This window comes from Papio anubis, chromosome 20 (assembly GCF_008728515.1).
Source record: "Papio anubis isolate 15944 chromosome 20, Panubis1.0, whole genome shotgun sequence".
NCBI classification, from domain to species: domain Eukaryota; kingdom Metazoa; phylum Chordata; class Mammalia; order Primates; family Cercopithecidae; genus Papio; species Papio anubis.
This window is the reverse complement of record NC_044995.1, coordinates 4,329,428-4,341,568: the sequence shown is the minus strand read 5'-3', so window position 1 is coordinate 4,341,568 and position 12,141 is coordinate 4,329,428. Positions and strand designations below refer to the sequence as shown.

The following is a 12,141-nucleotide window of genomic DNA, read 5'->3' as shown; positions in this document are numbered from 1 at the left end:
TCCCAATTAGTTGGTGGCGGCCAAGGCAGCGGCAGGTCCCCCACCCCCGGCTCCTCATTACCGCTGGCGGCTCCTAATGAGCCTGGGGAGGGGGTGACCCCGCGCCCCCGGCCCCCCGGCCTGCGTCACTGCCCGGTGCGGGGGCTGCGGAGGCGATATAAGGGGGCTGCCAGCATCGCTGCCTGAGCCCACTGCGCGGTAGGGGACCGTGCGGGAAGCTGGGGGTGGGTGCATGGTAGGGCCGGGGTTTCTGGGCCGGGATGCAGCCCCACTGAGCCCCTTTCTGGTTCACAGGTGATGGAGACCCGCCAGGTGTCCAGGAGCCCTCGGGTTCGGCTGCTGCTGCTGCTGTTGCTAGTGGTGCCCTGGGGCGTCCGCACTGCCTCGGGAGTCGCCCTGCCCCAGGTCGGGGTCCTCAGGTAGGTGCCAGGGCCAGAACTCCCAGGGAGGGGTGGGGACCTGGAGAAGTGGGAAGAGAACCAAAGAGAAAGGGGACAGAAGACCCAGAAAGAGGGACAGAAGCCCAAAGAGAGGGCGACCGAGACCCAGCGAGAAGACAGAGACTAGGGGTGGTGGAAGGCGGGAGGAGGGTTTGGTGGTGGTGGTGGTGGTGCGGGAATGGACAGAGAATCAGCAAGGGAAAGAGACACAGAAAGATAGATCCCGAGAAAGGCATGGAGAAGGCTGGAAAGGAGCCAATGCAGAAATGGATTCGTTCTTTGAGCAACGTTTAGTGGGTTCTTGGTGTGCGCCTGGCCATGTGCTGAGCGCTGTGGGCGGACAAGTGCATCAGACTCGGTCTCAGTACCCGGGGAGTTTCGAACCTGGTGAGCAGAGAGACAGAGACCCACACAGAGAACGAGACAGAGGGAGCCGGACCGACCCACTCCACCGACGGGGCAGTAATAGGGCTTCAAGTTAGACCGCGGGGAGGACAGGCGGCGGCGAGCGCGGATCTGGACGCGCGGTCACCGAGTCTCTCCACAGCCTCCGCCCCCCAGGACCGGCCTGGGCGGATCCCGCCACCCCCCGGCCGCGGAGGAGCCTGGCGCTGGCGGACGACGCGGCCTTCCGGGAGCGCGCGCGGTTGCTGGCCGCCCTCGAGCGCCGCCACTGGCTGAACTCGTACATGCACAAGCTGTTGGTGTTGGACGCGCGCTGAGCGCGCCGCCTGTCCCCATCTTAATAAAGACCCTGCCGTGCGCTCCGGACTGTGCCTCGTTCCTGTGCGACCTGCGTGTGCGTTGGGTTGGGGGCGCGGGGCTGGAAAGGTTGGGGTAGAAAAGAGACAGAACTCTGCGTCGGCCACTCTGGCATCTCTCCCCTCAGTTCCCACTCTATTTTCTTTCCTCAATTCCGTTTCTCTGCCTCTGTCTTTGTCCAGGAAGCTAGCTTCTTTCCTATTTCTGGATCTCTGCTTCCCTACCGCCCCCCACCTCCGCTCTGTCCCCTCCTTTCATTCTGGGTCCCTGTCCCTCCCTACCCCCGTCTCTGTCCCCTTCTGTTTCTCTGTAATCTCCAAGGTCTCTATCCTCCTCTGTCTCTGCCCCCTTCTCTGGGTCTCTTTCCTCTCTGGGTCTCTTTCCTCTCTGGGTATGTGTCCCCGTCTCCCTGAGTCCTTGCGGGTATCTCCCCTTTTACTCTCTTGGCTTTCTGGTCTTCTGAGAATCTCTGCCTCCTCTCTCTATTCTCCTTCTGCCTCTGAAACTCTTCCTTTCCTTCTCCCTCACTTTCTTTTTTCCTTTTTCCTCTGCCTGACTCCTTCATATCTTCCTTTTTTTCCTCCGTTAGGTTTCTATCTGTCTCTCCACCAGCTCTCACCTTTGCATTTCGCTGTTCCTCCCTCCCACCACTTCCAGACTTCTCCCTAGGCACAGTGGAAAGATCGTGGGCCCTGGTGTGAGGCAGCCCTAGCATCCAAACCCAGGGTCCTCCAAATCTAGCTGCGTAGTATTGAGAAAGCCTTCTTGACATCGGTCTCCGTGCCTCCTTTTCTTCATCTGCTTGGAGGATCAAATAAGCTATCCTTCGTAAGATTTCAGCACAGCGCCTGTCACGTAGCAAAATGCTTTTTTTTTTTTTGAAAAGGGTTTCCTCCTCTCACAGCAGCCTCCAGCGATTTTTTTTTCAGGGTTTTCCGACTTCAGGTCTCCTTCTCGGGAGACCACCGGGGCGCCAGGCTGGGGCAGGAGAAGAGGAGAGAGGAGTAGGGGTCAGGCTCCAAAAAGGACAGGGAAAGGGCGGGGAGCTACCTGGGCTGCAGGTGAAGTGAGAAAAGAGCCAATCAAAATCTGTCTCTCTCCCGGGAGGTCCAGCCTGCCCTTCAGCTCCGCCCTCAAGGGTAACCATGGCAACCCCATGGTCCACAGAGGGCCAGATCTGCGCGCTTGGGGCGCCGTTCGTGCGGACCGCGCTCTCATTGGTTTAAAGAAGAGGGTGGAGCTGGCCGCGTCTGCTGCGCGGGAAGCGGGGCCGCCGCATGTGGTTGGCAAGGTCTCCCAAAGTTTGCATTTTCGGGAGGCGGACCGAGCCCTAATTGGCCCTTGTACTGTGGGGGCGGGACTGTTTCTCTGTCGTTCCAAATAACAAAGGAAAGACTCTATTCCTCAAAACTATCTGGAGTTGGCCTAATTTTACAAATAAGACTGAAAGTCAGGAGGAATTTTCCTAAGTTGTTAGAGCTACTAAGCGACAAAAGGATAACTGGAATCCAGGTATGTGCAATTTCAAAAGTCTCGACTTTTCCATTACTCTCATGGAGAAATGGAATTAAAATGTTAATGAGCAGTTGCTATACAGCAGGCACTCTTCTAAATGCTGTGCTTGTATTAGCTCTTTTAACCTCACAACGACCCTATGAAGAGCCTCCTCCTGTTTCCCCGAGGGCCTGGTAGCTGGGCACTGGCCTGGTCTCTTCCCACACTCTATTTTTTCCCTGATCCGTTTCTGAACATTTGAGGTTTTTGACCAAAATGGTGTCTGGAACCTCCTCCCTCCCCACTCTACTCTCAAGCAAATTCAGCAGTCCCCACAGCTTCCGCCACCACCCACAGCTGACAACACCCAGACCCCCTTCTCCAGCCTGGGAGCTCAGAGCTCAGGACTCCAGCCCCTAAATGAACTGAGTCTTTCCCTGAACTCACTCCTTATCATGGGTTCCCTATCTTGGGAATGGCTCCACTGTCTCCTAGTCACTGGACCAGGTCCCAGGGGTTGTCCTTGTCCTGCCCCTTTTGCTATCCTTTACAGCTTGTCAGTCTCCAGCCTGGTCCCTCCCGCCCTGCCCTGGCTTTGCTTTTCCCTCCTCTCCACCCACATGCCCTGCCTCAGGCCTCATTCTCTCCTACCTGGACCACAGCCCCAGACTCCTCCCCACCTGCTGGCCTTCATTCTCATCCCCTTCATTCATTCATCTCCTCCACAGGCCCCGAACCTCTTCTTCCCACCCAGAGTTCTACCTTCCCTTGCTCACAGCCGTTTCACGGGCACTGGGGAATAAAGTTCAAGCTGGTGTTCAAATTCCTTCACAGCCTCTTGCCTACCTCTCTTATTTCCCACCACTCTGTAACCTTCAATCCCTTCCCGACTCCAAATCTTTTAAATTTTTTTTTTTTTAAATCCAGCAACAGGATGCTGCCCATGGCTCTCCACACACACTGGTCTCTTTCCCACCTCTATGACACCCTCCCTGGGCCCCTGCTGACTGTAAGCCAAACCTTACCCATCTTTCAAGACTAAACACAAATGTCACTTGTCTGGAAAGAATTCTGGGCCGGGCGCGGTGGCTCAAGCCTGTAATCCCAGCACTTTGGGAGGCCGAGACGGGCGGATCACGAGGTCAGGAGATCGAGACCATCCTGGCTAACACAGTGAAACCCCGTCTCTACTAAAAAAAATACAAAAACTTAGCCGGGCGAGGTGGCAGGCGCCTGTAGTCCCAGCTACTCGGGAGGCTGAGGCAGGAGAATGGCGTAAACCCGGGAGGCGGAGCTTGCAGTGAGCTGAGATCAGGCCACTGCACTCCAGCCTGGGTGACAGAGCAAGACTCCGTCTCAAAAAAAAAAAAAAAAAAAAAAAAGAATTCTGTAACCTTCCAGCCGAATCAGTTGACTGTATTCCTCAAAACTATCTGGAGTTGGCCTAATTTTACAAATAAGACTGAAAGTCAGCAGGAATTTTCCTAAGTTGTTAGAGCTACTAAGCGACAAAGGATAACTGGAATCCAGGTATATGCAATTTCAAAAGTTAGGATGCAGTTAGGACTGGGTCAACCTAGGCTCCTACCCATGGTGGGGTGGCAGGACAGAGTCAGGATCCTTTTGCAGGAGGGCAAGGCAGAGGTGTAGAGAAGATAGGAGGGAGAAAGAGATCAGGGAGAGGAGATATCCTGGAGCCCTTCAAAGCAGCCTGGCGATGCGTGCCAAGGCCACTCAGCAGCTGCACACTGGTGGTGGTGTGTAGGTGACTCCCAAAGTGTTTTGTTGGGTCCATGCCCTGCACTGGTTTTCAGTGTGAAGGAGGTGTGTGGCAAGGCACTTTCAAGGTACCCAGTCTCCGCAGAGGTACTTGACCTCCCAGGTCTCCCAGGCTCCCTTACAGTAAAGGGTGGTCACACCAAACAGTCTGGCTAGCGAAACAAACACAAGTCTGCTGGTGGCTCTGGGCAGGCAACTGCTTCTCTTTTATTACGAGTATGATTTGAATGTACCCACTGCACACGGAGGCTACTGCCTCTCTTTATAAGAAGGAAGGGAAAAGTTTCCGTCTCCCGCAGATGTGATGTAGGAAGCTACAATCGCCAACTCCTGAGCATGAGGGAGGGGACAGGAGAATCACTGAGGCCCCGACCCTGAGGCAACGAGACTTAGCTGTGTGCCCACGGCTGCCCTTGCCAGGCTTGTTTTGTGAAGGAATAATCCTTAGTGCTTAATCCATTACTGGGGAGTTTTGCTATTGTTAAGAAATGTCAACATTAAAAAACTAGCAGACTTCACATAAAAACCCAACACAGGGATGTGGATCCCCCGTACTGTATCTGGGGTAAGCCGGCGCAACACTGGACTAACAATGGGGATCTGAGTGGAGAGACGGCCGGGGGATTTACTGAGCTAGACGCTGCTCTGAGGGGCAAGTGGAGCCTCTCACACTGGAGGGGGCTGGAGGTAGCAGAGCTGGAGGTGGGGCCAGGTGGGAGGTGGGGACGGGCCCAGCAGCAGGACAGAGAGCAGCAGCAGCAGCAGCAGGCCCAGGACCGGAGCTGGGATCAGTGGATGTCGAGTGACCCTGGTGGGGAGGTGGGAGAGCGTTTAGGGGAGGGTCCGGGCAGCCCCTGCTCTTCCCAAGGTCAGACCACCTCCTTCCTTCTGGAGATGCCTGGGGGCACACCTGAGCCGCTGTGGGGGCAGGCAGAGCTGGCCCCAGGGCCTCCTCCTGACTGGGACCAGCTCTTTCATCACAGGCACCAAGGCTTGCTGGAGTTCCTGCTGCGCAGGCCTGCTGGGGGAAAGGAGGGAATCACCACTGGGTTTTTCCTCGTCCCCAATTTCCCTCCAGGACCCCGTGGGTCCTATTACCTCTCTGGAGGGCTTTCTGGGATGTCTCCAGGGCGAGGGTCTCCTAGAGGCATAGGGAGATCAGCCTGGGAGGACAAAAGAGATTCATTTGAAGCACTGGGTTCTGGACTGAGAGGTCCTCAGGTCAGCCCACTGGACATAAGTGCCCACACAGAAGGTGGTGGAGCTCAGGAGTTAAGTGAGTGCACTTCTCTGAGATGCGCTGCCAGGCTGGGTTCCCAGTTCTGCCAGCCTCTGGCTGAGGGTCCTTGGCATGTCACCACACCTCTCCGTGTCTCTCTTTCCGCATCTGCTGGCCAGGGATGTCCCCACCTCATAGGGTTAACATGGTGACTAAATGAGTAAATGTGGGGGAAAAAAAAGGTGAGGGCAGTAGCTTGGATAGCGCCTGGTACCTAGTGAGTGCTCCGTGTCTGTGTGAGCTATTCAATATCATCACCTCCATTTTCCACTGGATTCTGGAAGTATGTCAGCTCTCCGAGGGCAGAGACCACATCTTCCACAGGTGCCCACCCCTGTGCTGGCCTCATGCAGAATCCTGTCTTCCTGCCTATGCCAGAATCAGCAGATGCTTTACTAATTAAAAACACGCCATTATAGGCCAGGCGCGGTGGCTCACGCCTGTAATCCCAGCACTTTGGGAGGCTGAGGCGGGCGGATCACAAGGTCAGGATATGGAGACCATCCTGGCCAACATGGCAAAACCACGTTTCTACTAAAAATACAAAAATTAGCTGGGCGTGGTGGTAGGTGCCTGTAATCCCAGCTATTCAGGAGGCTGAGGCATGAGAATTGCTTGAACCCAGGAGGCGGAGGTTGCAGTGAGCTGAGATCACGCCCCTGCACTTCAGCCTGGCGACAGAACGAGACTCCGTCTCAAAAACAAAAACAAAACAAAAACACTATGCCATTATAAATGGCATAATTACAAATGTATTGTTCTCATTGTTCATGGTTGCTATACTGAAATATGACTGATTTTTTATTTTGACCTTTCACCCAGCAACTATGCTAAATTCACTGATTAATTCCAACACCTCATCTGAAGATTCAAAGATCAAAGCCCCAGCTGTCCCTCCAGGGTTAGGCCCCACTCACTGTGCCGCCTCATCCCCCATGTCTCCCTGGAAGGGCCTCACCTCTATGGGTCTCTGGCCTTCCTACCCCCACACCTTGTCGACTCAGATGAGGATGATGAATGACAATAATAATGGCCGTAAATAAAAACAGAACACCAATCACAATCAATATGTTCACCTTTACCACCTGCTGTGCCAGGCAGGGACCCAGGCCCTTTATGACGCGGTCCTTAACCCTCCTCCCCACCCTAGGAGCTAGGAAGAGGTTATCCCCGTGTGAGCTGTGAGGAAGCTGAGGTGGAGCCCAGTCTCTGCAAGGGAGTGTGGTATGTCGAGAGGAGGTGGGCTTTGGGGCCAGGGCGCTGGTAGCTAAGCGTCATGGAGGCAGCCATCTTGGCCAGTTTGGACCCTGGAGAGCCCCAAGGGCCCTGACAGTGCCTGACACACAACAGGCAGACTCCAGCCCAGCTCCTGCCTTCCTCAGCTCAGAACCGAGGGCTCCTCACCTCTCCTTACCGAGTTGCTTTCCCTGTCCTTGCCTGAGAACAGAAATCCTCACCTCCACTGGGCACTGGGCTCTGAGGAGCAGAGGAGCTGGCCTGTGTGGCTGCAGGCAGGGGGGCTGTGGGCACTGTGCCCCCAGGGAGTTCTGAGGCTGGCTGGGGAGGGCCAGCCCAACCTCTCCCGAGTGTGGGCGCATGTGCGTGTGCATTTATGCAATCCGGGGGTGCAGCCACGTCTACGAGGCCTGCGGTGTGGTGGCTGCAGCCCTGTGTGTGTGGCTGGGGGGCTCCCCTGGGAGCAGCCTGGCCGCCCACCAGCCTCCAGGCCTCCCCCCACCTCGCCATCGCTCTCATTAGCTACAGCAAGGGCCTTGTTATCTCTTGGCCAAATGATTTTTCTCTCTGCTCCTGAGGAGGTGGGGTGTGAGGTTGGGGCTTGGGAAGAGTTGAAATGAACGACTCAGCCTCTGCGGGCTTGGAGTGGATGGGGACTGGGGAGGGGTGCTGGGGACTGCCTACCGTGACCTGGCTCTCTGCATCCTCCTCTTCCTCTCTTCTGGTCAACCTGAGGGCCAACAAAGTCACTGCTGGCATCGTCCTCTCCTCCCTGGTTCCCTTTGCCTACTATGGGCTGGGAGGGAAGCCTTGGAGCAGGGTCTTAGCACAGGCCCGGGAGCATGGACAGGCCTAGGGGAGGCCAGGCAGCATGGACGGGCCTGGGGGGTGTCCTGCATGTGTTTTTCACATGAATTTTCAAAAAATGATCCAAAGGGTCTGTGACCACTAAAATAATAAGGGGGCCTCTTCATCTCAGAGTGGTTTTCTCAGCCACTACTTCCCCAGCGGATCCCCCAGCTGGGAACTGAGGCTTCCAGCTCTCTCACCCTCCAAAGTACCAGAGATTCAGGCCTCTGTAAGGCCCCAGAGCACGTGTCGAAACGCCCTTCCTGTCTAGTGGGTTGAGCCATTTTTCAATGGCTGTCACTGGGTACTGTCTGAGGACTGGGACTCCAACTCAGACCTCCCAGCCCACAGAACCCAACTGCTGGAGCTCTTCCCCATGCCCAGTCCTCTCAGGTGTGCAAGCCCCTCTTCCAGGAGGACTGAGGAGTCAGCATGCCACTCATTCACTCATTCACTCACATCTTCCAAGGAGCAGACCCTGGGCCTATGGGCTGGGAGATGAGACCTGGCCCTGCCCTCAGCGAGTCTCAGAGTCTTGGTCTAGGAGGACATCTGGCTCCCAACCCTGCCTCGGGGGAAGGCTCCTAGGGAGGCCCCTCCTAGGGTCATAGCCCTCTGAGTCCCTGAAATGCTGCTTTGGGGACTCAGGCCTCAAGCTGCCCAGCCTGAATGCCCCTTAGAGACCCAGCCATCCACACCACCAGCCACTGCCTTCATTGGGGAGCAGAGATTCAGCCCTGCAGTTGCCACTACCACCAGCTTCAGACCCAAAACCCTCAGAGATACCCTCAGGAATACAGCTGTGCTCCCACGCAATAAGGGATCTAGACTTTTAGGCCCCAGTCAGACATACACTGTCTGATCCCCTGAAACTTCTACTTGGGACCCAACCCCTCTCAAGGTCCAAGTCCTCACCGCTGGCTACCTTTAGGGGCCATTGTATTCACCAGCTTCCTCACTCCCAGCTTTCCAACCTGGAAACTCGGAAACTCGCATGGCACTTGCCTTCCCGACTTCCACTACTGCTCAGCCCCTTCTCCCCTCCTTTCTCTGGTGACGCAAAGGGAGGTCATAGCTCCAGAGCTCCCATCCCGCCCAATCTCAGCTCTTCCCAGACAAGTCCAATTAGAGGCCTTGGCAGGCAGCCTCATTAGTAGCCGCAGCTGGGAGCCTGAAAGAGGGGAGGGGGAGAGGGAAGCAACACAGGAAACCAGAGGCCCCAAGGCCAGGGCCCTGGAGGAGGGTGGGCCCAGTCATCTAGTGCTTTCTCCATCCTCAGAGGCCTGGACACAGCCTCTTAACAATCACATCCCAATCACAGGGCTGGGACTTCACAGCATACGACCAAATGCTCACACCAGCCTGACTGCAAAGTACCTGAGCTGGAATCTGAATCCACGCTGATTCCAGAGGCCCCCCTTACCCCCAAGATCTCCCAGCTGACTGGGAGCTCTCCAAAGAGGTTCCCTGGAGCCTCGGGAAAGGTGTGTTCAGTGAGAGAAAGACCATGTGACTGAGCTGTCCCTTCTGCCTGACAATTGTGTCTTCTTGTCTAAGAGTTTCCTATACTAACGCCACTCCCACAGGGCTCCATTCAGGCATGGTGGCCTGCCTCGGCCTCGCTAAGAGCCTTGCCCCGAGGCAGCGTCAGGAACCAGATCTCCTCCTAGACCTGAGGGCAGGGCCAGGTCTCATCTCCTGGCCTGCAGGTCCAGGGTCTGCTCTGGGAAGATGTGAAGAATGAGTGAATGAGTGGCATGCCGACCCCCTCAAGGCTCACCCAGTCCTCCTACTCTAAACATCTGTGAATCGGGTGTCACGCTGAGGCAGATGGATGGCTCAGCTCCTTACCACATGGATGGCTCCTTCCTTCCTTCTCCATGGTGCGCTGGCTGTCCCTGGAAGTTTCTCTGTGGAAACAAAAAGGTTAGTTCTTCTCTGATTCTTCTCACTCAAAGCTCCAACCCTAACAGTGCCCACTGTCTCCCCGCTGGTCCCAGACGCCATATGCAAAAGGTCTTCCAGGCTGCAACCTGCACATGAATTCACCACCTTCTACAACCTACCATCCTCTTGTGCTCCCCTACATGAGGATGGCCCTACTATCCCCCTGAGGGCAGAAGCCAAAAACCAAAGGGTTGTTCTCGATGCCACCAAGCCCCCTTCCCTGACAGGACCCAGGAGTCCCGGTCGCCTAAACTTCCTGAATGTTCCACAGATCTTGTACACTTATCTGGGTCCCAGAGGAGATCAGCATTTACCTGTCCAACCGCCTTCTCATCCCAGGTTCCTAGACTTGGGCTGGGTCCATCTGCTCCCCCTCAGGACCCAAGTACCTCTTGGTTTCTCCAGAGACATACCAGCATTGCCCTTGACCTCAACAACCAACTTGACATTGTTTTTTAAATGCAATCCTTGAGCTCCAGGCTGGTGCACCCAACTGCTTCCAGGCAGCCCCCAGACATCCCTCAAGATTTCACCCCATGAGGTCACAAGTTCCAAGTCTTTCCTCCTCTCCTCCCTCCCTATCACCCACATCCCATCTGATCCCCGCTCTGTCCCTCCACCCCAATTATGTCTGTCTGTCCCTTTTCCTCCATCCCTAGGGCCCTGGCCTGGCTCAGGCTTCATCACCATTGCTCCAGCCTCCTCCCTGCCTCCAGTAGGTCCCTCACATGGTCCCAGAGGGATCTTTACATGCCCAGAGCTGACCTCACTCTTCCTGTGGCTTTACGAAGAAAAGTACAATCTGTTAGCTTGTCAGAGATTTCCTTTCATGATCTGGCCCTGGCCTCATCTCTCACTAGTCACCCACAGCTACCCTCTACTCCTCAAGCATATCATGATTTTATGCCAAGGCCTTGCACAGGCTGTGCCAGTGCCTAGAAGGCCTCTCTTTCCTCCAACCACTTAATCTCCCTCCCCCTGCCCTTCCCCTCCCCCTCCTCCCCTCCCCTCCTCCCCTCCCCCCCCCCCCCCCCCCCTCCCCTCCTCCCCTCCCCCCCCCCCCCCTCCCTCTTCCTTCCTCCCCTCCCCTCCCCTCTCTTTCCTTTCTTCCTTCCTTCCACTTGAGTATCAGTTTCTCTTCAATATCTCCCCCAGTCTCTGACCTGACAGATACCCCTTCTCTGGGCTGCCACAGGCCCATCCCCCACCTCTAGCACAATGATCATTCTGCACTGGGCCAACCCATTTGCAGGGTCTCTCCTATCAGGCCTTGAGCACTGAGAGGCCTGGCCCTAAGGGACTCAGCTCTGTATGCCTGGGCCCATCGCAGGTTGCACCCTGAGGCCTGGCTCAGTCTTCCCCTTGACAAACCTGTCTCTCAGGGGCATCTGAGAGCTCAAAGCAGAAGCCCAATCTGACTGACACGTCTGAGGGATGAGGCTCTGTCCCCAACAAGCTGTGTGACCATGGACATGTGATTTCTCCCTGAGCCTCAGTTTCCCATGAGTAACAAGATGAGGATGCCTGCCTTACAGAGACACCGGAAGGGTTCAGTGAGAACCCAAACAAGCTCTGCTGTCCACGAGAAACACAGAAGCTTTTCTCAAACCAGGGAAAAAGTGATCAGACAAATGAGTCTCTCCTGAAGGATGGCAAAGAGCTTTGAAGTGGTACAGTCCTCAAGACAATACAGCATCGTTTACAGAGCTGTTTACAACATTTTCTTTAAAAGAAAAAAAAAGAGAGAGAGAGAGCCCAGAGCAGTGACTCATGCCTGTAATCCCAGCACTCTTCGAGGCACTGGCACAGCCTGTGCAAGTCCTTGGCATAAAATCATAAGGCTGAGGTAGGAGGATCACTTGAGCCCAGGAGTTCAGCCAGCCTGGGCAACGTAGGGAGACCTCATTTCTACAAAAAATAGAAAAATCAGCTACGCATGGTGGCACACGCCTGTGGTTCCAGCTACTTGGGAAGCTGAGGTGGGAGGATCACCTGAGTCCAGGGAGATTGAGGCTGCAGTGAACTGTGATAATGCCACTGCACCCCAGCGTGGGCAACAGAGAAGAGAGTGAGATTCTGTCTCAAAAAAAAAAAAAAAAAAGCCAGGTGCAGTGGCTTATGCCTGTAACCCAGCATTTTGGGAGGCCAAGGCAGGCAGATCACCTGAGACCAGGAGTTCAACATCAGCCTGACCAACATGGTGAAACCCTGTCTCTACTGAAAAACACAAAAAAATTAGCCGGGTGTGGTGGCAGGTGCCTGTAGTCCCAGTGGTTCGGGAGGCTGAGGTGGGAGGATTGCCTATGTCCAGGAGGTTGAGGCTGTAGTGAGTCAAGTTCACTCCACTCTGGGCAA

The 12,141-nt window shown here is 55.4% G+C and overlaps 2 protein-coding genes across 17 annotated transcripts in view; one reads left to right on the top strand and one right to left on the bottom strand.

Annotated features, from left to right (window-relative positions):
- The first annotated feature begins 108 nt into the window (after positions 1 to 108).
- On the top strand, positions 109 to 1,208 carry PTH2 (parathyroid hormone 2). The gene is made up of 3 exons (XM_003915890.4): positions 109 to 198; positions 295 to 419; positions 988 to 1,208. Exons 2-3 carry the CDS (start codon positions 298 to 300, stop codon positions 1,160 to 1,162), a joined length of 297 nt encoding a protein of 98 aa, XP_003915939.1. The 5' UTR covers positions 109 to 198; positions 295 to 297; the 3' UTR covers positions 1,163 to 1,208.
- A 3,446-nt stretch (positions 1,209 to 4,654) lies between these two features.
- Positions 4,655 to 12,141, bottom strand: part of CCDC155 (coiled-coil domain containing 155) — a 30,667-nt gene continuing 23,180 nt past the window's right edge. For 12 of the 16 annotated variants that reach the window (XM_009194955.3, XM_017952587.3, XM_009194957.4 and 9 more), the window contains 5 exons: positions 9,691 to 9,749; positions 7,675 to 7,720; positions 5,574 to 5,638; positions 5,386 to 5,496; positions 4,655 to 5,283 (listed from right to left, as the gene is read on the bottom strand). In XM_009194955.3, the coding sequence (XP_009193219.2) occupies positions 5,142 to 5,283; positions 5,386 to 5,496; positions 5,574 to 5,638; positions 7,675 to 7,720; positions 9,691 to 9,749 (423 nt within the window). In that variant the 3' untranslated portion in view covers positions 4,655 to 5,141. Of the gene's footprint in view, positions 5,284 to 5,385; positions 5,497 to 5,573; positions 5,639 to 7,674; positions 7,721 to 9,690; positions 9,750 to 12,141 lie in introns of those variants that run through there. The other 4 variants (XM_003915889.4, XM_021931298.2, XM_021931300.2 and 1 more) reach the window with 3 other exon arrangements.

Bases quoted from the DNA above. Each gene is read 5' to 3' on its own strand.
- PTH2 (XM_003915890.4), top strand. From the start codon at position 298: ATGGAGACCCGCCAGGTGTCCAGGAGCCCTCGGGTTCGGCTGCTGCTG. The intron at 420-987 runs GTAGGTGCCAGG...GTCTCTCCACAG, and splicing joins CCCCAGGTCGGGGTCCTCAG to CCTCCGCCCCCCAGGACCGG.